General features: G+C 40.8%; 1 protein-coding gene across 3 annotated transcripts in view; it reads right to left on the bottom strand.

The window, feature by feature from the left end:
- PAK5 (p21 (RAC1) activated kinase 5) overlaps positions 1 to 24,332 on the bottom strand; it is a 280,231-nt gene continuing 255,899 nt past the window's right edge. For 2 of the 3 annotated variants that reach the window (XM_038571628.1, XM_038571629.1), the window contains exons 4-8: positions 23,586 to 23,719; positions 19,169 to 19,295; positions 6,694 to 6,819; positions 4,440 to 4,574; positions 1 to 2,234 (exon numbers count right to left, since the gene is read on the bottom strand). In XM_038571628.1, the coding sequence (XP_038427556.1) occupies positions 2,079 to 2,234; positions 4,440 to 4,574; positions 6,694 to 6,819; positions 19,169 to 19,295; positions 23,586 to 23,719 (678 nt within the window). In that variant the 3' untranslated portion in view covers positions 1 to 2,078. The remainder of the gene's footprint in view (positions 2,235 to 4,439; positions 4,575 to 6,693; positions 6,820 to 19,168; positions 19,296 to 23,585; positions 23,720 to 24,332) is intronic. The other variant, XM_038571627.1, reaches the window with a different exon arrangement.

Below are 24,332 nucleotides of genomic sequence, written 5' to 3'. Positions count from 1 at the left end.
TGGGAAAAAGGCAAACATTTATTTTTATTTGCAAGTGCAGTTTCTGCCAATAGTTAGTGCTCACAAAACCTTTTAAGCTACAGTAACTTTTGGTAAACTCAATGAATATTTATAAAATACCCAGTGATAAGAAAATTACAGAAAAATTTCCATTACACTGTTGAAAATGTTTGGAATCCAAAATCCACAATTTTCTGCAATGGTTTTTAATATTTGTTCTCATTAAAAAAAGATTTTCTTTTGCTTTCTACTTCTACATAGTCCTGGTTAAATTAATACAATCTGTACCATGAACTTTTAGGACGGTCATTTTCTGCATTTAAATTTTTATTCATACATATTTATATTAATATTTTAATACTTTACATAAAACATTGATTTGTTGTGTTTTATGAAACAAAATTATAGATCCCATTCATGGTGAGACATTTCCAGTTTGGGGGAGAAACTGAAAATCTAATCTGTAGAAGGTCATTTTATGCCTTTTTTCCCCTTTTTAGCTATAATAAATAATTAGCAACCTATTAATTACAAAAATTCTTAATTATGCTTAGAGCAACCAGAGAGCATTTTCACAGATTTAAATTCCTATTTGTTACAGTATGTAACATCATTAAGAAAAGCCTCCGGTTTTCCAGTTTGGTAACAAATGGCTTTTTTTCTGATGCATAATTAATTGAAACTAATGATGACTATGTAGCTCTTCCAGAGTTTTTAAAGGCAAATCTATATTGGCCTACAGTTAACATGCAAATTCATCCAACAAGCAACACAAAATGTATTGTAGTAGTCATTCATTTTTATCAACATTCAAGAAGACCTAGTCAGCAGCACAACTCCCCTATGTCGGAAACACATTATAACATGGTCACAACTGAAGTCAGAGCACACCTGGTAAAACACCCCTTCCTAATTCATCCTCTAGAGTCAGTCCTGACTTCCAGCACAATACATGAACAATAGCAATTAATACTGTGGTACGAAGGTAAATACAGACAAGAGTTTGGTGTGCTAGCAAACAGTTTTAAAAACAATGACAAACAAAACCAAACATCTTGCCCTGTTCTCTCTCCTTTCCCTTGGTGAGACTGGAATTCTCACAGTCTTACTTACACATTCAATTTGGGGAACTGAGTCCAATGATCCTAGTGCTGAAACTGTTCCCTTGATGGGAAATTTGGCCACACGGAGACGTCATACCCATTTGAGAAAGGGCACTGTGGGGAACACCTCACTGTGCAAACCTCACTGGCCTGTGATGAATAGCCTTGAAGGAAAATTTGATTTTTCTGAATATTTAGCTTTATCCCAAGGAGTAGTTTGGTGGCCTCCTGTGGCTCAAATTTTATTATTTTTGGTTGGATAAATGAAATCTGCACCTCTATCACCATCACTCTTAATTCTTCCTCCATCACATAAGACACTTGTTAAGATAAGAAAGATATTCTACTAAAGCTGACGGTGATTGAGAGTCATTCAGTATTCAAAGTTCCTAAAGAATCGTTGGTTCTCTGAAAGGGATAAAAAAGTAGGAAAGGCTTTGTTCAAACTCTTGCTAGTAAACAAGTATTACTTCAACTGATACTATGGCTACGTGACATCAAAGTACTATAAATTATCAAAACTATAGTACAGAAAAATTACAAATTCATTGCAAAATACATTACACTGCTACCATTAAGAAAAAAGTGCTTTTTGTTTTCCTTTCTTTTTTTTTTTTTTTTTTTGCCAGAAAAGTATTCTTTCAATATAGAAAATCCTATGCGTTACCCTGCATGTGGCTAGGATATGTCATAACGGAGTTTGTACTGAGTCCTTCTCTGATTTGCTGGACAAAGGGCTGAAAAATATAATAATGACTTATTAAAGCCATGTTCCAAATGACCACGCCAGCTGTCAGTGGAGAGATGCCTGTTTAAGACACAAGAAGATGCCCTGGTATGTTGAACCCTGCCTGTCATCACATTGTCCCACCGACCAGCTGGTTAGAGTACACAGGCCTTTTTTCATGTTCTTCATATTCTCCTGAATTATTCTCATGTCCTCATCTAGCTCTTCCACCTATTTGAATCCTCTGCTCAGTGGTGTCTGTATTGTCTCATGAGGGGAACGATGCAAGATGGTGGACCTGCCAGTTTCAAGAATGGATGTCCAAGGAGTTCCTGGGCTGTGGCTCTTTGTGAGGGTTCCCTCACCAGCATCAGGTCTAGGAATCCCCGGAGCACTGAAGAAACCTGTGAGAACACAAGATCCCAGCCTGAGGACTAACACAGAAACCCAACCCAGTTTCCCTAAAGTGGTTTTCTGGCCACTTCTCAGTTAAGTTATTCTATCAAACAACATAAAACTCTGGAAAGTCAGCTTGAGAAGAAAGAAGTTATGGATGCAAAAGCAGGTGCTGACTTTATTAACATATGCTGTTTTCTTTACCTTCTTCAGTGTACGTGCTATTGAAGCGAGCACTTTTTTACCTTCTTCAGGTTTGAAATAATAGGAGCTAATGATAGGGCAATGAAGAATGACAATTGGTTTGCTAAATTAAATAATGGGAAGAATGCATTATGAAGTGCTTACTATTTATAGGCACCAGTCACACACGTCTGATGAAGTATGGTACAAACATGGAATATTTTTATTTTTATAACAATAGCAACCATCTAGGCTTTGTGGACTCCCCCTTCTTGAAAACAAACAAAGTTCTATAAGGATATCTGACACAGATACCATGTTTTCCTGTAATTTCTTGTAATTTACTTTTTGAAGTATATCTTACATACATTCAAATTCATGAATATTAAGTGTATGTCTTACATAGTATACATATTTACACCTATTTACTCTCTAGACCCATCAGAATACAGAACATTTCTGCCATTGCAGGGGGTTACCTCGGGCCCCCTTCCTGTTAATACACATCTCCCTGCAAAGGGTCACCACTCACCTCACTTCTAGTAGCATAAATGAATTTTGTATCTTTTGTCTTTTACATAAATGGACTCATATACTGTCAATTCTTCTCTGTCTGGCTTCTTTCACTCAACATCATGTCTGTGGGCTTCATCTCTGATATGTGTAGTAAAAGCTTTAATCTTTTCATTGCTGTGTGCCCTCACTGTTAAATTGTACCACATATAATTTATCTATTTGGAAAACAACCTTGGTGTCTAGTTTCTGACCATTAGGATTAAGGCTGCTCTTGTATGTGACTTGGAAGAGCAACACACCATCTCTATTGGGTGTGAGACTATTTTGATACCATGCTTTTTTACTCACTTTTAATTATCTAAACTTAGTCCAGTGATATTAAAGTTTTAATCTGTTCAGTTCAAGCAGTCCCTGTCTTCTTGCAAGGTCACACAACTATAGGAGTGATTCTACTGGGGTTCTTCTCTAAGATTTAGGGGTGAGGGGAGAGGGTAATTCTCCCCTAAAAGGCAGCCTCACTTCCTCTCAATGCTATAACGCAGAGAGGAGGGGAGGTGTGTGTGGTGTCAGTGTTTATATGATCCTGTGGAAATGGCTACTCCCTCCCAGTAAGCCCTCTCCCTTCACTCCCATCAGCAGTTCCCAGGGTGGTGGTTCTTCGACTCAGCACCATTATTTCCTGAGCTTGACTCTACATGGCAATCCTCAGAAAACAGGAAAGATCTTACTTGGTCCCTTAATCATGCCCTTCATTGCCCTGTACAATCTAGCCCCTGCCTACCCTCTGACATGTCTTGCCTTTTCCCCTGGCTCACTTTGCTAGCCACAGAAGCTTTTCATCTTGGCAGAAGGCCTTTGCATCTATTGTTTCCTCTGCCTCAGACATTTGTCTCCCAGATCTTTGCATACCTTACTCCTTCCTTGTATTCCTATTCCAGTTCAGATACTCTGTCCCCAGAAGGGCTTCTTTCACCCTTCAACCTAAACAAACTTCCAATCCACTCTCTTGCATACTCCATTGCATTACAATGTGTGATTTACTTCATAGCATATTCCACTCTCTGAAATGATTTTGTTTATCCATTTGTTTGTAGTTTACCATCTGCCTCCCCAACCCAACTAGAACACAAGCTCTATGAGAGTCAGGAAATCTGATGTCTTATGCTGCAATATCCCCAGTAATTAGAATAGTCCCCAGTATGTCATAGGTGCTCGTCGAGGTAATTCTCTTGGAGTAAGGTAAATCTTGTCTGATTGACTCTTCTAGCCAACCCTTCAACAGAGGACCCAGTTGCATCCCATTTTACAGACAAACTTCAGAGATGGAGAGGCTGAGTCCTTTGCCCATTGAGTGAATAGGAAGAGCAGAGATTTGAATCCAAGTGATTCTAATTCCAAAGTCCATGCCCATAAACCAGGATCTACTCCTGGATATACCATTCTTTGAAGCTACAGAGAGATTGAAAAAAATCTAAGAATGATTTTGAACTTCAGCAATAGATACTGCTTCTCACCTTGTGTAGGTCCTTCACTCTTGGAGGTAAACTGTCCCGAATCCTCCGCATTGCCTGGAGGGGAGGCTCATTGAAGTAGGGGGGTTCGCCATCGATCATTTCTATCACCATGATCCCAAGGGACCAGATGTCCACCTGTCAGGCACAATCCAGTGGTTATCTCAGGCAAGGAGAACATTCTGAAATGTGTGTCCAGGGGACCCAACAGATTCACACCCACTTATAAATTAATATGATATTTGTAAACTTTGAAGGTTTATAATGCCAATAATGCCAATAGATTTATTTATTTATTTATTCATTTATTTATTTATTTATTTTTAGATTTTATTTATTTATTATAGACATAGAGAGAGAGGCAGAGACACAGGCAGAGGGAGAAGCAGGCTCCATGCAGGGAGCCCGATGTGGGACTCGATCCCAGGACTCCAGGATCACGCCCTGGGCCAAAGGCAGGCACTAAACCGCTGAGCCACCCAGGAATCCCCTGCCAATAGATTTAGAGTGAACTGCCGAGTTACCAAGTTTTTGCTAATGCTCTTCATTTGCTTTTTAAAAAATTGTTTTTTTTATGTTTTATTTTATTTAAATTCAATTTAATTAATATACAGCATATTCATTTGCCTTTTAAAGACAACTTCAGTGAGATTTCTGCCATTTAGGTACACAGGACAATCTTAGCATTCTGGAGTTTAGAACTTCTTCTTCTTCTTTTTTTTTTTTTTTTTAATTGCCAAATTTGGTGGTTACCTACCTAAGGGCAGATGAGAAAAACACCCACAGTTTTATGTTTTGAACATAGAGAAGACAGTTGTATTTAAACCATGAAAAAGGCATTTGACATACTCATAACACACTGCAAAAAGCTACATTGCATAACACCATATATGCTGATCCCTTTATTTATAATTTTATTTTTTTAGAGATTTTCCTTTATTTATTTGAGGTAGAGAGAAAGAGTGAGATAGCATGAGCAAGGGGCAGAGGGAGAGGGAGAAGCAGGCTCCCCACTAAGCAGCAAGCCCCATAAAGGGCTCTGCCCCACAACCCAAGACCTGGGATCTGGACCTGAGCCAAGGCAGGCGCTTAACTGACTGAGCCACCCAGGGGTCCCCAATTTGATTTTTAAAAACAGTTCTTCCTTCCCTATGCTGCGCTGTAGCTCTTTCCTTTGCATTTTATCATTTTGGAGCAGCATGTGTGAAACCCTGCTTTATAGAACCATTTACAAGGAACAGAGAAAAGAAAAGGAGGAGACAACAAGAAATTCTTTTTGAGTAAAGAACAGGCAGTCAGGACAATGAGAAGGCAGAGCTGGTCTGTAAACTCCCCGCAGGGCGCTTCCCCTTCACAGCCTCCTCACCCCTCTTACCAGCTGCATGCCTGCTCTAACCCTTGCTGTGATCTTCACAGAGAATTTATGCTCTTGGGACCACTGGGAGAAAACCAAGTCGAGTACTTCTTCAAGGGCAAGTAAACAAGGGAAAGAGCAGAGTCTGCCTTCACTTATGCCAATACCCTTAGTCCACTGGCCCATGCCACTTCTCCACGCTTCTCCTCCCTTAGAATCACCTTCTGCACCATAATGTGTGGAAACGCTGTGTGCCCGGCCGGAACGAGCTCCTTGCGGTCGGGTCGTGCGTGTGGACTTGCCTGCTGCCGCAGCGCTCGCTCACACCACACACTCCCTCTCTAGAAGGCCTTTCTTCCACTCCTTCCGGCCTCTCATTTTCACATACCCAAAGCTTATCTCTTAATAGATTATGAACAATTGGTTCTTTTCCAAATGAAACAGAAATTGGGCCTTATTTTAAAATACAATATTTTCCATGGGAAAACCCATTCCCATGGGTTTCCATGGGAAAACATTACTACTCAGCCAAATACTACCTCTATTTTGCAGAGCTTTCTCTGACCCTCTATCCTTTGAATCATGATACCCGCTCATCTGTGCATCTCTAGCCACTTTTCAAGTTGCATTGCCTTGCTTTGAGTATGCTGCCATCGAGGGTGGTGGAATCAGAGTTTGCCTGATTCCCTCCCACCCCCAAGGTATATTTAGGGCCTCAGTAAATGCCTCTGGATCAATATTGTGGCAGTCCCCTGCCACAACCTACTCTGTGACAAGTCTAGAAATGGGAGTCAAATATGGAGTCAAAGTCATCATCTTGATCTGTGGTCATTAACTTTCTCAGAACCAATGCACCCTTAAGCCTGTCCAGCCACTCCCAAACAATGACTGTCACCCCCTTACCTCTGTCCCATAAGGTAGCCTCGAAATCACCTCGGGCGCCATCCAGTAGGGAGTGCCAACCAGTGATTTCCTTTTTGGCACCTCTTTAGAAACTTGAGCACAGAAACCAAAGTCAGATAACTTTATCTGAAAAGGAAAGAAATACATCAAAGTTAACAATCTAAATATATCAGCTTCCAGATGGAGGAATAGACTTTCAAATTCAAAACAAAACAGTCTCATGGACGGGCCTTGGAAATATTGGTGGTTGTCAGACCTTTTTTATTGGAAAGTCATGATCCATTTTAATGAAGAAACCTCCCATAGCTCCACCAGGGTTCACTTGCAAATGTGAAACCAAAAAAAGTTACAAATTACACTCCAAACAACAAATTTGTTAAAATTCAAACCCACAACTTTAATTGAATATACAGATGATGGTTTGGTGTAAACAAATTGCTGTTTTTTTAAAGTAGGCTCCATGCTCAGTTTGGAGCCCAGCACAGGGCTTGAACTCATGACCCTGAGAACAAGAACTGAACTGTGATTAAGAATCAGATGTTTAAAAAAACAAAAAAAAAAAAAAAAAAAAGAAAAAGAAAAGAAAAAAAAGAGAAAAAAGAATCAAATGCTAAAAAAAAAAAAAAAAAAAGAATCGGATGCTTAACCGACTGAGCCACCCAGGTACCCCAGTAAATTGCTATCCTTAATGAGAGTTTTATATATACTGTTGCTGTTTAGGTTGTTTTGCATTGAACACATTTGGATTTCTAAGTACCATGAGATGATTAAAATGATCTGCCCCATCTCTGTATTTGAATTAATGCAAGACCCCATTATATAGAATGCTGAGATATCACTTTTAAGTTTGGGCTCTTCTTTTTGTTTTCCTCCTTTGCTCATGACAAACTGAATTTGCTAATGTGAACATCAGTGTAGGTAAAAATATGAGTGTAGAAACTTGGTATTAGCACTTGGTTACTAGGGGTTTAAGGTGGCCATCCTACTGACCCAGTGTATATATATGTTATTTATCTTGGATGTCATCAAAAAGGAAAAAAAAAAAACCTGAAAACTCTTGCACAGAGCTTTTAAGATTACTATTAAGAACCTACTGCACCATTAGGTTTACTGTGGGCTTATTTACCCCAGATGACCAGGATTCAGTTTATTTCTGGGGGCCATGATTCTGGTTCATGACAACTTTGTCTGAACTTCAGATGGCCTCACTGAAGAGGACTGCCACTTGGGGTTGCTGGTGATGAAACAATACAATCAAAGAAAATAATGGTTCAGAATGGGCATTTAAAAATAAAAATTTCCATAGATTAAAGATATAGTCTCTACAGCACAAATTCTCCCTTAATTCTCTTCAGAACTCCCTGAACGTTTTCAGTCTTTTTCTCTGGCTCTTTCTCTGCTGCCTGCACCTTAAATACTGGGCTTCTCAGGGTTTGGGGTCTTTACCCTCACCTCTTTATATGTTCTTGCTGGGGTACTCTGGGTACTCCACATGGAGTTGATTTTTATGAAAGGCGTAAAGTCTGTTTCTAGATGAATTTTTTGCAGATGTATATCCAGTTGTTCCAGCACCATTTGTTAAAAAGACTATCTTAGATCCATTGTATTGCCTTTGCTCCCTTGCCAAAGATCAGTTGACTCAATTTATGTGGGTCTATTTCTGGGCTACTTGGTGCCACTGGCCCATTTGTCTTTTCTTTTGCCAATACCACATTGTTTCAATGACTATAGCTTTCCCATAAGTCCTAAAGTCAAGCAGTGGTAGTCTTGCATGACTTTGCTCTTCTTTAATATGTGTTGGTCTTTTGCCTCTCCCTATATACTTTCTAATCAGTTTGTCCACAAAATAATTTGCTTGGATTTTGACTGGGATTGTACTGAATCTATAGATTGAGTTGGGAAGAAATTACATTTTGGCAATATTGAGTCTTCCTATCCACAAACATTGAGTATCTCTTCATTTAGTCCTTTGATTTTAGCCATCACTATTTCGTAGTTTCCCTCGTATAAATCCAGTATGTTTTGTTAGACTTATACCTAAATATTTTAAGGTATTAGTGTAAGTGGCAGTGTGTTTTTAATTTCAAATTCCATTCATTCGCCGCTACGATACAGCAAAATGATGGACTTCTGTCTAAAACCATATATCCTTTAACCTTCTTATATTTGTAAGTTGTTTTAGTTTTTCTTGTTAATTCTTGAGTTTTCTACATTGATGATCATGTCATCTGTGAAGAGAGACAGTTGTATTTCTTCCTTCCCAATATGTATAACTTTTATTGTTCCTTTCCTTGAATTACTGCATATGTGAGTACTTCTAGTAATATATTGAAAAGGAGAGGTGAAGGGGAACATTTTTGTCTAGTTCCTAGTGTTAGTGGGAAAGTATATTCAATTCTTAATTCAAGAATATGAAATTCATACTTCAAGGCCCTGGTTACTTCTCACTTCTTCCAGAATTTTTCTCAGGAGCCCATATTGATCTCTCCCCTCCCCAAATGTGAGAGAATTTAGCACTCATTCAATCTTGAACTATTTTCAGATGCTGATTTTGTTCCTTCAGCTAGAAATGACAGTCCTCATTGTGAAGCCTCATTGTATTACTTAAGAGCTGGGAAAACAGTAGATACCCAAAAAACACATGTTGCTAGATGTATTTTATTTTATAATGACACATACATATATCATAGTGGATCATGTGGTAGAGGATATATTAGTACTCTTTCTGAAACCATTATTAACTTAACTGAGGATAGCTGCTTTAAATTCAAAGTTGGAAGACAGATGAAATGGGGTAATGTATTGGAAATTATTTGTGTCTTTTTCTATTTCCTTGTTCATGATCTCCTCTCTAATCAGGCCAAGGTTAGTGGTGGTGTGGCTTGGGGTGGGAAGAAATTAGATTGCTCCAGATGGAATGCTAGAGAAAGCTGGTTTAATGGAGAGATGATTTTCTCAACTGCTTTGGCATGTCAAGAATCAAACCCAGATATGTAAGATCATAGATTTCTCATGTGGTATAAAGAAGAGAGACTTGGGGCCTTAGTAGCTGGTCCATAATCCTTGTTGTCCTATTGTAAAAGGAGTCTACAATTCAGGGAAGCGAAAATCCTATAGTCCATTCCTTTTAGCTTGAAATTATTTTCAGGAGAAGACAAAGAGCAGCCATTTGGTTATGGCAGGTCCCAACCCTATTATACATCACTTCCGCCACTCCAAGCAGATGGTGGTGGCCTTCAGAAATACCAAAGTAGTAAATATCCCCAAACAAGGGAGATGAACAGTCACATGCATCTGTGTTCAGAGGTAATATTCAAAGTATTTAATAACCAGAATCATCTAGACCAATTGGAGTCTAGACACGAAGTTGAGCTGTGTACTGGAGTGATCCCCGGGGGCTTTACCATCTTTAATGAGGCAAGGGCATCCCAGTAAAGAGCTGTTATAATGGGGGATACTCCAATGACTTGAAACAGTGGCTATTAACCAACAAGAATGAAAAGATAGTAATATTTCAATAATGGGTATGGATATACTACTGAATGCTGGCTGAATATGAGCCTTGGTTATACCAAATGTGGCCTCCTGAAGAGATGGCACAACAGGGTGGGTGGGGGGAAACTTGAGGCAATGTTATTGGCTTCCATGGTCTTTGTTGTGCAGGGGTCCAGAAACTCCTCCAGATCTCAATGAAGGAATGGAAAAGTGCCTGGCACAAGCCTATGGTTGGCATGAGGAGTCTCAGGATGGCTTTCAAGACTTGAAACAGGAGGCTGAAGTTGTGAAATGCTGCAGAGGCACTTTCCCAAAAAGCCCAGCAGCTGTGGGACCTGTTAATCATCAGTGGTCACCAGTCCTTGTAGCAGAAGAGGCCAGTTATGCCAAGGCAGGGAGCAGAGAGAAACAAGAAGATGGGTCTTATATCCTTCACCTTGAGTTCCCAGAAGTCATATTTGTCCCTTATTCTAGACTCCTTGAGAAAGAGAGGGGTGGGAAATGAGAAGAGGGAGTGGATGGGAGCCAAATCTGAAAGATTGAGGTTCTAAAGGTATCAGTTAAAGCTTACATTAATGTGGTTGTGGGGCTCCTGGGTCGCTCAGGAGTTGAGCGTCTATCTTTGGCTCAGGTCATGATCCTGGGGTCCTGGGATCAAGTTCCACACCAGGTTCCTCACAGGGAGCCTGCTTCTCCCTCTACCTATGTCTCTGCCTCTCTCTGTGTCTCTCCTGAATAAATAAATAAAATTTAAAAAAATAATGTGGTTGAACTTTAATAGACAATGTTTATTTAAGTAGACTAAATTTAATAGATTGAATTAAGAGCTGCTTTTTGTTTTGTTTTGTTTTTTTAGTCAGGTGAACTTTGTGAAGAAGTCTAGATCAGTTTTTAAAAATGGGAAAACTATAATTGTGTGTCTATATGTTAGTGGTTATCTCCAGAGCTCTAGTGTGAGTAAATTTGTAACCCTACTACGCAGTGAAGGAGGAACAATTTTGCCAAAACATTTTTTTTTTGCCTGTAAATTTTGAAAACCTAAATTAAGCAGGTGAATGTATCAGCATTTTGGCATTGGCAGTTTTTAATTTCAACACTTCTAGTGTGGCTTTCTTTTTCCAGACATAAAAAAAGACCCCAAACCTGCCTAATAATTATTTCCTGACAATATGTAAAATAAGAAACTGAAACTCAACACGGGAAGCTACGTCTGTTCTTCTTTTGTAGACGTGGAAGTGGTTTTACATGAATTTTTTACTCATTCAAGGACATAAAAGACAATTCTCTAAAAGAACATAATTGCACACAACACTCGTCCAAACAAGTCTGCAAGTAGATAATGAGAACTCAAGTACTGAGTATAATAAAGCACTATAGGCAGATCTTCAAATCACACAGACTCTAAGCTGAGCCTTATTTCAGATAGAACTGTACAACATGGTGGATTAGGAAATACTTTGTCTCACTAATGCAGTTAGGTTAAGAGAACTGCAACCAACACACTGCCTGCCAATCTCTTAACAGCAAGCAATGCAGCTTGTTCCCCAGGGGCCAGAAATTAGAGCTTAGAGCTCAAAGCAGCTCTTTAAAGCTGTGATCCTATTCATCACAGTGGATCCTGGCTAGGAATCAGGGGCCGCACAAAAACGTGGGTGGTGGAGGAGAGGCGGGGGTGGGGGGGGTGTATTCACAAGATAGCTACAGGTTTAAGAGAGAAGGTAAAACCCTCATTTTGTAAATCGCATACGCTCTAAAGAATTCATGCATCTGCTTCAGGTTTTTGCCAAGGCAAAAAGATGGCTGTTTTTGTGCCTGGCTCCCAGGTAATGAGGTAATGATATTCAAAGTGTGTAGCATCGGCATCCCCTGGGAATCTGGGAGAGATGCAGGCTTTGGGGTATTACCCAGTCTGGTTGGAATCAGAATCTCTGGGGAGTGACCCTGGAATTTGTTTTTTTGGCTAAGGTCTCCTTTGGTTTCCAGGTTCACTCCAGTTTGAGAACTTCTGTTTTGAGAAGAGCAATGACCCAGGAATGGAAAGAGGTAAGAGAAGGGGCCAGACTGATAAAGATGTCTCCAGTGTAAAGCCCCACTTCTTCAGCTGCTAAACTGAAGAGAGGAGGGAGGACGTCAGAGTTGTGAAGCTGGACTGGTATGGAGGCCCCAGCCAGCTCCTCTGCTACTTGACAGAGTGGGACAGGGTGGGAACTTGCCTAAGACTGTACAACAGTAGGAGGACAGTAGAGAGGAGGACTCAGACCTGGTCTCCTGACTTGTAGGCTGTACTGCCTGCAGAGGAAAAGCCACCTGTGTGGAGTAGCAGGGAAAGGAAAAGGCATAGAGTCTGGGGTCATCTCAAGATTTCGTGGGAAAGGAATGAATTTAAGCAAGCTATATAACATACTCATGTCTCTCTTCATTTACGAAGAGCTTCTGGAGGTAATTGTCAGGTCTTCCTCTAATTGGAAAATTCTAGTTATTTGAGAGACAAAAACATTCAAATGCCTAAGAGTGCCAAAAAAATTATCAACGAATTTAACAGACCATGTGGAGACAATGGAAAACTAGAGGTACATGTCCTTGGTAAAGAGACACTGACCTCTAGCTGTCAGGGTCCAGTAAAGGGGAGTGTGGAATAGTCACGAGGCCCTGGTCACCATCTATGGCCCCATATCTATCCTTTACCCTCATTTGCAATCCTGTGAAAGAGAGGGCACAAACACATTACACTGTGCCTGGCCCCTCTCCCTCGGAGGACATGGCAAGACAAAGACTCAGTGCAAATCTTTTATTGAGGAGATAAAGGCAACTGGTAGTGAAATGAGAATATAGAGTAGTGCAGGGAAGGCAGCTAGTCAAGGATTAGTCAGCAATGTAGGAACCAGAGCTTACTTCTGATGAGGACGTCTGGGATATTGGGTAGAACATGTGCCTCAGAGCTAGTCTACCCAGGGGCAAGAAAGCTGGGGTACTTATACAGCAACTCCCCTCACTTGATCCTGGGCTGCCCCTAGGGAGCATGAATGTTAATTCCCTGGAATTTCTAGCCTGCTCTGTTCTGGAAGAACGGAATGCATGGCTGGACAAGGTCCCCAGGAAAAGAGATGCCAGTGGCAGCACTGGGAGGTGGAGCTATGAGCACCAAAGGAGGAAGTCCGGTGAAGGTATGGGTGTGGCCTCAACAGCATCCTCCCCACACTACCTCCATTACCAGCATATGTGAATTCAGGCACAGTGTTGTCAGGTACATTGATTTCTTTTAAAGATTTTATTCATTTATTGAGAGAGAGAGCTTGCAAGAGAGAACACGAGTAGGGGGAGGGTCAGAGGGGCAAGCAGACTCCACACTGAGTGGGGAGCCTGATGTGGGGCCCTATCCCAAGACCCTGGGATCATGACCTGAGCTGAAGGCAGACACTCAACTGACTGAGCCACCCAAGCACCCCAGATACTTTGATTTTTTTATTTTTTTATTTTATTTTTTTTTTAAATTTTTTTTTTTATTTATTCATGATAGGCACACAGTGAGAGAGAGAGGCAGAGACACAGGTAGAGGGAGAAGCAGGCTCCATGCACCGGGAGCCCGACGTGGGATTCGATCCCGGATCTCCAGGATCGCGCCCTGGGCCAAAGGCAGGCGCCAAACCGCTGTGCCACCCAGGGATCCCTACTTTGATTTTTTTAAAGGAAGATAGGAATCTGATATTTTATGTGACATTTCCTGATTCTTAAATTATGGCAATTTTTAGTTAAAAAAAAATGACCACAACAATCACTGTGTATTTCCCTTTTCAATACAGGCACTGGGCTTAATAGATCAGGGTTTTGATTTCCATTCTAGCCAATGAATCTGATAAAAGTTAAGTCACTCACTGTCTAGTGGCTCCTAAGTATCATCTCTCAAATGCAAACCTCAGGCCGAGGAAAGATCATAGATGAATTTATGCAACCCTTAATTGCAAGGGTCGGGGATCACCTTCTCTGAGCATCTAATTTATACCTGGGTTACTTCTCCTGGTTTCACATAAGAATGACTTTATGTAATTCTTGCAACCACTCTATGACATGCTATTTACTTTTCCCTTTCAAACTCAAAATACCACATCCCCCCTCTGCTTAACATGGATTAGTGACTCATTAGAGATTATTTCTGCTATAGACAAACAATGAACAATTTACTCTGAAAGCAAACAATCTCCCTTCTAGTCTTTGAAGTGGCCACAAAGGATTTATTCCCACCCTCCCTACTTTTTAAAGTAGGTTCCATGCTGGGGCTTGAACTCACAACCCTGAGATTGAGACCTGAGTCGAGATCAAGAGTCAGATGCTTAACAGACTGAGCTACCCAGGCACCACAAGGATTTATCTTTTCTTTTAAGTGTTTTATTTATTTATTTGATAGTGAGAGTGAGAGAGCAAGAGCAGAGGTGTGGGGCAGGGGAGAGACTCCCCACTGAGCAGGGAGCCCAATGTGGGGCTCAATCCTAGGACTCCGGGATCATGACCTGAACTGGAAGGCAGATGCTTACCAGACTGAGCCACGCAGCTGCCTCAGGATTTATTCTTTTAAGAAACCCTGAGCAATTCACTGTCTCTTTTAGTTTTTTTTTTATTTTGAAATAATTATAGATTCATAGGAAGTTGCAAAGAAATGTGCATTCAGTCTTTCCTAATGGATCTTATACAACTAGAGTGTATCTTATATCAACACCAAGAAACTAATGTTGGTATAGTCCATAGATCTTGTTCAGATTTAATCATTTCTACATGAACCCATTTATGTGTGTTGTGTGTAAGTGTGTGTATACACTTTGCAATTGTATCACACTGTAGCCTTGAGTAACCACCACCACAATCAAGGTAGCCAACTGTTCCTTGGGGCACCTGCGTGGCTCTGTTGGTTAAGCGTTCAACTCTTGATTTCAGCTCAGGTCATGATCTCAGGGTTGTGAGATCAAGCCTTGTGTCAGCTTCAAGTTCAGTGGAGAGTCTGCTTGAAATTCTTTCTCTTCCTCTGCCCCTCCCCTGCTCATGTGCACACATTCTCTCTCTAAAATAAATAAATAGATGTCTTTTAAAAAAGGTTCCCAACTGTCCCACCACCATAAGACTCCTCGTGCTACCCTTTTACATTCACCCTGCATTCCCTCATTGAATTGTGTGGCATGTATCTTTTCAAGATTGACTCTTTTCCACTGTACACAATTTTTTTTCTGAGTGGTATTGCATGGTACAAACCTCCCACTTGTTTAACCACTCACCTTTTGAAGGACACTCAGGTAGTTTCTAGTTCTGGGCTATTATAAATGAAATGGCTACAAATGTATGTGTGCAAATAAGTTTCCATTTTTCTGGAATATATGCCTAAGAATGAAATTGTTGACCAACAACATGCAATTTTTAGTTTTGAAAGGAACTCTTCTTCAGAGTGGCTGCACTATTTCACATTCCCACAAGCAGTGTATGAGTAAGTGGTGTTATTGCTACTTTTCATTTTGGCCATGCTGACAGATGTGAAGTGATATCTCCTAGTTTCAATTTGTATTTCTCTAAGGGTTAATGATGCTGCACATCTCCCAACAAGAAGAAAAATCAGTACAGCTTGTGTAACAAACAATATTTTTCCAGAAAAAGCCAAGAAAATATTCCTCAGCTAATGAGCTCCTCTGATCATGAGTCAATCTTCCTCTCCCACTGAAGGTTTTACATTCTCTCCTCCTGAATTGGAAGGGCTATACGTACAGTGGAACTGGCATCATGAGACTTTGAGGTTAGATCATAAAAATGCCATGTGCTTCTACCTTGGGATATTTGCTCTTGGAATCCAGCCTCCATTCTGAGAGGAAGGCCACATGGAGAGGTCACATCATAGGTGTTCTGGTTGACCTCTCAGCTGAATGCCCAGCCACTAGCCAGCATTCACTCCTCCAGTATGTAAGTGAGGAAGACTTCTAGATGCATCATCTAGCCTATAAGTCAGAGCAGCCCTGGCTAGGTGAGCCCAGCCAACCTTCAGAGCCATGAAGAACCCTACAGTGACTTTTGACTTAGACCCTAAGTGTGGGAGTGATTTGTTACAATGACAACAAATAAATGAGGAGGTCTACTCCACTATAAAACTTCATGCTCTACTAGATTAGTACAAAATAGATTAGTACAAAATTTTTTTGAAGTAGCCACACCATGTCTCTGCTCTCATTCTTAAAAAAAAAAAAAAAAAAAAAAAAAAAAGTTTCCTTTCTCTATAGAAATTGAAGAAGCCCACTGTGCTGTTCTGAAATGTGAATAAGCCTACTCTGGGCAACATGGCCAAGAGCCACATGATCTTGGTGCTGCCTACAACACTGAGTGTTCTTGTCTGGAACACTCTGATCCCTGACAGCCATAGGACTCACTCCCTCAGTCTCTGCTGTCACATCATCACCTCTAAGGGGCCTTCTCTGATCTCACCGTCCATCACTTTCCACCTGCTTATCTTTACTCTGCTTAAATCTATTATAGAAAACTTATCACAGCCTGTCTGGAGCTGATTTTATTCATGTATTTATCCCACCTCCATGCCCCAAATAAGCTTAATGAAAGCAGGGGTGTTGCCGTGTTCATCCTCAGGACCTAGAACTGTTCCTGGCATAACAGTAGACATTTAGTGAATATTTATGGAAGGAAGAGCCCCTGTGAACTCTTTGTCAAGTATATGGAAATTCAGGAAATGTTTGAAGCATAGGTTCTGCCCTTGAGAATGACACTGAATGATTAAATAACTTTTTGTACATTGTGGGGAGGGGAGGCCTTTAAGCTGATTAAACAATGAGTTATCTTAATCTTGGGCCTGATTTTGACATCTGACATGTACTTGCAGCAAGGAAGCCTTTCTCATCAATCTCCAGAAACAAGGGAGAAAAATCTGCCTTGAAACTGCCCTGCTTTATTTTCTTTTTTCTGCAAGCACCAGTCCTCAGAGCCAATTTGTGGACCAGTTCAGTGCTTTGCAAATTATGTTCTGAAGTCACGGAATCTTGTCTAAGTATTCTCTTGAGTCAGGTCAGTGGATGATCCCAATCCTTTTCCCATAGCTCCCCTACTTTCTGGAAGAATGTGCAACATGGCCACATATTCTTCCACTCCCCGCACCCATAGCCCTTTGCAGTGTGACTCTGCATCTTCTCTCATCAAGAGGTAGAATCTATTTCCCCATCCCTTGCATCTAGGCTTGACTGTGTGACTTACTTTGGCCAAAGGGATATTAAAAAACAAGGTATCAGGAAGGTTAAAAACTGGGCAGTGGAGTTTGCCTCACTTGCTGCTCTGGGGAACCTTGCCACAGGCACCATAGGAACAGGCCTGGGATAGTCTGCTAGGAGATGTGGGGCACATGGCAAAGCACCAGGCAAAAGAGTGAGGCCATAAACGGTTGACCACAAATGCAAGAGTGAGCTCAGCTGATGCCACATCGAGCAGAGACAAGCTGTTCCAGCAGAGGTCAGCCCAAACGCTCACTCACAACACTGTGAGCTAGTACATGGTTGTTATTTTAAGCCAGTATAGAGTGGTTTGTTATGTAGCAAAAGCTGACTGATGCATCCTCCCATACTCTCTTAAAAAAAAAAAGAAAGAAAGAAATTCAGCTAGAGTAATGCAAAAAGCAGGACTTAAAAATACCCATTAAAAATAATTCCAAGTTTGCAAGTGTGTATATAGGGAAATATGGAGAGAATGGGAGACACATGAGGGGTGATCTTTATTTTATCCTTTATACTTTTCTGATTTTTCCACAATAGAATTGACAATCTCTTTAAAACAAAAGAAGAAAGGCCAAAGTGCTTGGGCAGTTTATTTTAGCTGTCTTCTGATTGTTCCTAGGCAATTCTGCTGTAACATGAATATTTTCCACATGGCTGAGGTTGCTGGGTTGTAAAAGACAGGTTATCAATGGGACAGCTGGCTTCCTGCATGCAAGCGCCATTACCTCTGGTAGGAGTTTCAGGGAGATTAAAGGGCCTAGATGGTAAAAATCTTCAAAACTCTTCCATCTAACTAAGACTGCCTTGAAATGTCAACTTGTTATTTCCTTGGCTATCGTATTCCATATTCTTTTGTAACCTGGTGTGGTTGATGAGTTTCAGCAGAATCACTTGAGCAGGCTGCAGTGATGGGAAATGCAGTGATGGGCCTGGGGATGAGCTAGTGTGATAAATATCTTTTGTTTGCCTTTCCAGATCTATTCTCCTCCCTTCTCTGAGCCCTGGGATGCCAACCCGTTTTGACTGCACTGATGGCTTCTTATTGGGCTCAGCCAATGGGGAGCACCAAAGGGAGACTGGAAGGAAGGGATGGAGTAAGGCTTAGGTATTTATCCTTCCAGGTCCCATACTGCAGCTTCACTGTGGTCTGTCTTCCACTGAAGATCAGAGCTCCTGACAGGCATCCCTCTTTAGACAATAATCTCTATTTTCAGATTCCAGTAGCCAGTTTCCTGCCTTACCTTCTCAGGCATGGGGTAGTAAGAGTTGCACTCCATTCTAGAGTGCCACACTAATCCTCAGGTACTCTTCCTTATGACATGTCTACATCTGCCCACACCTTTATTAAACTCTCCTTGAGTGGTCCACTGGAGTTTGTTTTCTCTTTCCTGCAGAAACGCTGAGAAATATTGCAGACATGCACAACTCCATGGACAGTGTGGACAAAGCCCTGGAAAACTCATCTCTTCTCCAACAAAAATGAGAACATGGAAGTTTCTATTACTTCTTACACTCTTTGTTAAAGTGGAAAGTCATTCATCAAATTCAGATCACAGATAATCATAACAGGATGACACAGAGGATGGTAATTTCCTTCTTGGTAAGCCTTCTGGGAAGGGTAGTGGGTGACTTGTGACCAAGGAAACTTACAATTATGAGAAAGTGTTCTTAGGAGGACAATGCCCATGACAGACAAAGTGACAAGGGAAGCCATGAAGAAGTCAAACATGGAATCTTACCCGGCCATCACTTGTCAGGAGGATGGAGTCACTCTTTATGTCCCTGTGAATCACTCCTTGATTGTGAAGGTAGGAGAGAGCTCTCAGAACTGACAGACAGACGGTAGCTATCTGTTCTTCATTCATTCTAGAAAGGAAATAACACGTCAGGAGCAAAGACAGGTTTAAGGATATCTTTGAAATGATCAAGAGAGGTAAGGTTGCTCCCTTGGGTTCCAGTGAACAGGTCCATGTTCTTCAGCCCATGTCTGAAAAATCTACAGGCAAGGTCAAAGAAGTCTTAGGATCTGACTCCTAGAACTTAAGGGTTGGCACTGAGGATGACAGGGGCCAAACACAAGCCAAAGGAAAGAGACCCCTATTTGCTAGCTTTTGGGTCATTAATGCAAATGCACTTCCTTAGACTCTCATGGGTAATTCCTTAGGTATTGATAAACTTCCAGGGTCCTAGAGAGAGTGCACTGAATAGAGCCAAGGCTCCAAGGATGCCTGATAGGTGACCTTGAGCAAACCCTTTTAACTTCCTCATCCTCATCTTGGAAATGGGAACATCCTCTTTAAGGTTGGATTTGGACAACTTGGTCTTTAGATCTTTAAGATCCCCTAGGATTAGCCCTGTCTCTAGGACTGGAGATTCCTGTTGGCCTACATCCTTCCATCAAGAGGGAAACTGGACTTAGTTAGTTACTAATAACTAAGTGTGAATGAATGATTCTTGAACAAATGGACCATGGGAATGAGAAAGGCAAGCACAGCAGTGGATATGTGCTCCCTCATTTCATGGCTGTACCCTTCGGAAGAAGGGATCTGGCTTCAGAGGAGACTGAGGTCACATGGCCTGCCCATGGCTACACAGCTAAGAAAGTGATCAGACCATGATTCCAACTCTACCTCTTTTTGAATTCAGACTCCTGCTGTCTCCCTGTATCACATCACCAGTACAGTGTGTCATATGAATGGCTTTTAAGCCATTGAAGAACCTAGGTGGGAAGAATTATTTGGACATCAGTACCCTCAAAAGAACCCACAGAAGCCTAACTCATCTGGGTATAAAAAATTCCTCCCTCTCACAGAGACAATGAGAGCGGTCCAAGCTGGCTAGCAAATGTGAAAGAGCTCCTAAAACAAACTGTTATGCAAACAGAGGAGACTGTTGGGAGAGACAGAGTGTGTAACTGACCACAGCCCAAATTCCAAGGACTGTGTTGGAAAATAATCCCGGGGAACTCCAAGCTCAGCTGGACAAGGAAATGGGCAGCCCTGAATTTGTATCAGTCTTGTTGATTCCAGCAAACTGTGACTGAGTAAAATTAGGATTCAAAGTAGCATCCAAGGAGGTGGCCAATTAGGAGAATGTTGAAATTATAAGTTGGATGGGTATTCCTTCTCTTCAAAGAAGCTTCTTCTAGCAATGCATCGATCTCCTACTGAGTCAGGCAAGAAGAAATGTTCTTATCTGAGAGTGGAAACCTACAACTTCTGTGTTCTCAGTTTTGTGTGGGTGGGCTGGTCATTGTGCTGGATTGTGAAAACAATAGATGACAACTCTCACATCTGCCCACAGCAGAGCCCTCAGAGGTTTAGAGCATTGTCAGCAGGGATAAGCTCAAATATACCTTAAAAAATAATTCAGGAGCAAGAATCATCTTTTTTTTTTTAATAATTTTTTTTTCTTGGATTCTACAAGATTCAAGTTCTTTGAGGCAGACATAAAGATTATTTACAGGTCAATATCAACAAATGTTAATGGAATCTGAGCCCCCATCATTGACTGAAAAATCACCTTTAACTGTCATATGGGACAAATACTGCTTATTCTGAATTCAATGGCTTTTAAACATACGGGAACCACTATAGAAAGACTGCCCTTTCCTACTTCTGCAGAAAGGAAGCCTGAATTGGGATAAAGATTCCTCAGTTCTGGAGTCAACTCCAAATTCAAGTCCTGGCTCTGTTATGTAGAGGTGTGTAAAGGTTACATGAGTTAATGTTTGAAGTGCTTAGCCCTTTCTTTTGCCTTCTGGAACTCTCTGCTCCCTGGAAATCAGTAGGGTAAATTAAACAAGATGCTAGGTTGGGGTCAAACTTTTGGTATGCATAGGAAATGTCTGAGCACCTGGCTACCTTGTGTGTGGTTGGTCTGGGTAGAGCCTAATTCTGTGTTTTTAACAAGCTTCTAGATGATGTTGATTCTACTATTCTCCAGACCACACTTGGAGTAGCAAGAGGTTGTTTTATTAATCAATCAAAGTATTCCAAGTCCTAAATATTGTGTTCCTTGGCATACAATTTCTTTCTTTAAAAAAAAAAAACGATTTTATTTATTTATTCATGAGAGACACACAGAGAGAGGCAGAGAGACACAGGCAGAGGGAGAAGCCAGCTCCATGCAGGAAGCCCAACATGGGACTCAATTCAGAGTGTCCAGGATCATGACCTGGACTGAAGGTGGCGCTAAACTGCTGAGCCACCTGGGCTGCCCTTTGGCATACAATTTCTCCCCATTCTCTGGAGCTCTCTGCCTTCCATAGGAAATTATTGACAAAACTGGATGAAGAGATTTAGAGAACACAATGGATCCCAGAGAGGCTAGCTCTTAAGTGGATCTACTGACACACAATAAAAACTGAAAACAACCTTGACAAGGAAAGAGCTCTAGAGAGACACGTGTAGCTATCTGAAGCTCCCTGGGATAGGAAAAAGAATCCTCTCCCTTGGATATATTTGTAATAATTATTTTAGATGTAAGTCACATTTGTCTTATGCTTAGGTTTCTTCTGTAGATTTGTTTCTATAAGTTAAGATGATCTTATGTATTTAAGGGGGGGTGTCCTATGGCTATACCAACAGGGATCTGCCATCTGAAATGTTGGTGATAAACATACAGTGTCTTCCCTCGTGTTCTTTTGTTTTTAGATAGTTTATTATAGACTGAGAGGTATAGGGGGTCATGATCGAAACATCACCTGATTTCAGTGGAGAAACAGCAGCATACTCTATCCCTCAGTGCTTCCCCAGGCCTTCTTGCTATCTTGCTTTCCCCTTATTGTTCACCTGAATATACTTGTGATTTAGGTGCCATTTCAGTGATATCAGCTAACATCCAGCGCTTCTACTTCTTGACAATCATCTCCCAATCCTTTGGAAATGTATTTACTACCAAGAGCAAATTTAAAGTTTTCAAAATGTAACATTTTAAAAATATGTCTGTTCTTAGAAACTTGCTTCTCCACGGTGGACCATGAACCAGGAGCACTGGTGTCATCTGGGAGAGCATCATACTCTTTCCTGTTGAATCAGGATATGCATTTTACTAAGATCCACAGGTAATCTGTATGCGTATTAAAATGTAAAGAACACTGTCTTAGCACACAGTTTGCCTGCCTTCAATGTTCTTTCCTCCTACTTGCCTTCTTAGTAAACTCCTATGCATCTCTCAAAATTCATTTTGGTTATCACCTTTTATTGGAAATCTTTCTTTACTTTCCCTGTTAGAGATATTCAGGTACTCCTCTCTGCTACTTATATACCTCTTTCTAATTCTGCACAGGCATTATAATGTATGTATTTCTAATTGTGACATCCTTGAGGGAATATATTTGAGACTTTAATCGTTTTTGTGTCTTTATCTTATGTGTCCCCAGCACTCAGGAAAGAGCCTGGTACATAAAAGGTCATCAATAAACACTTAAGGAGGGACACCTGGGTGGCTCAGTGGTTGAGCATCTGCCTTCAGCTCAGGGCGTGATCAAGTTCCGCATCAGGTTCCCTGCGAGGAGCCTGCTTCTCCCTCTGTCTGTCTCTGCCTCTCTCTGTGTGTCTTCATGAATAAATAAATATTTTAAAAAATTAAAAAAAAACACACTTAAGCAAATGACCACAGCTGACACATCAGGGAAGCAAGTAACAAAAGTAATAATGATAATTAACTATTGTTACTTGTAAGACTATTTAAAAACTGAATTAAGGAATTTCAATTATGTAGGTTTCTTATTATGACATAAAACTTTGACTTATCTTCCATTAGCCTCTTCCTTATCCAGGTACCCTTGGTGGTATCACCATAGAGCAATAGCAAGGCAATTCAGAATATAATTCACTTTTAGGAAAATGTGTAGGAATGGGAAATTTTACTATTTGGCACCAAAAATCCATTTGTCATCAGCTGGCTGACTTAAAATCATTAAGTATTAATGCATTTCTGGAGGGCAAGGAGAATGTTAATTAAATGAACGACCTATATATACATGATATTACAATAGGCACTTAGGGAATATAAAGAAAAAGGGTCCTGATATCCCCTGACTTCAAAAGGCTTACAATTTATAAAGAGTTCATAGATATAGTCATTGAGGCTTTACCCTGGAGAAGAATAATAAGCACTGGAATTATTTGTCTGGATAATGAAGAGACATACCTGGTATGAGTGACAATGTCTGTCAAGGCACCGCCTTCTAGAAATTCCATGACCACCCAGAGCTCATCGCCGACAAGGTAGCTGTTGTACATGTCAACCACATTGTCATGGTGGTAATCTCGCATTATAACAACCTGGGCAAATGGAAAGATGCTTTTTCACCTGTGATGTGAAATTTGGCTTCCTGTCCTTTTGTGGCCACATCTGTGCTATCAGTACAATTGATTAAGAAATATTGACTTGGGAGGGACTTATTCAGGAGTCTACTACAGATAGAAAGACAGTATTGAGGGTAGCTAGCAGCAATAAAAGGAATCGAGTTAGTCAATTCAGAGAAAATGGCAGAGCAACCAGGCACTGGGTTTGGGGATAATGAGAGTGGAAATAGGCAAAACCCTGGCAAGGTTTGTACTCACAAGAGGGAGTTTTGTTGACTGTTCTGGGGTGGGGGGATATGATCAGATATTCTTAAGGGTCTCCTTTAGAATGCACGATCCATACTCTACCATTGTATAACCTGGCAAAAGATCACCAACCCTAAGTGGTAAATGATGAGTAGGTCTCACAAGTAAATGAAGTAAACAGTAGGAATAGGGTCACATCAGGGTAACTTAACATCTTGGGAGAAGGTCTGGGTTGAGTGTGAGAGAGGTTTGGGCTGAATACAAAGGATAGGTCTTGAAGGTAAAAGCAAATATGATTCAGGCTAACTTGAACTTAATTACCAGAGACAGCTTCCAAGAATTG

The sequence above is a fragment of the Canis lupus genome, chromosome 24 (genome assembly GCF_011100685.1).
Source record: "Canis lupus familiaris isolate Mischka breed German Shepherd chromosome 24, alternate assembly UU_Cfam_GSD_1.0, whole genome shotgun sequence".
NCBI lineage: Eukaryota > Metazoa > Chordata > Mammalia > Carnivora > Canidae > Canis > Canis lupus.
Note: the sequence above shows the minus strand (reverse complement) of the source record. Positions and strands in the feature narration are given on the sequence as shown.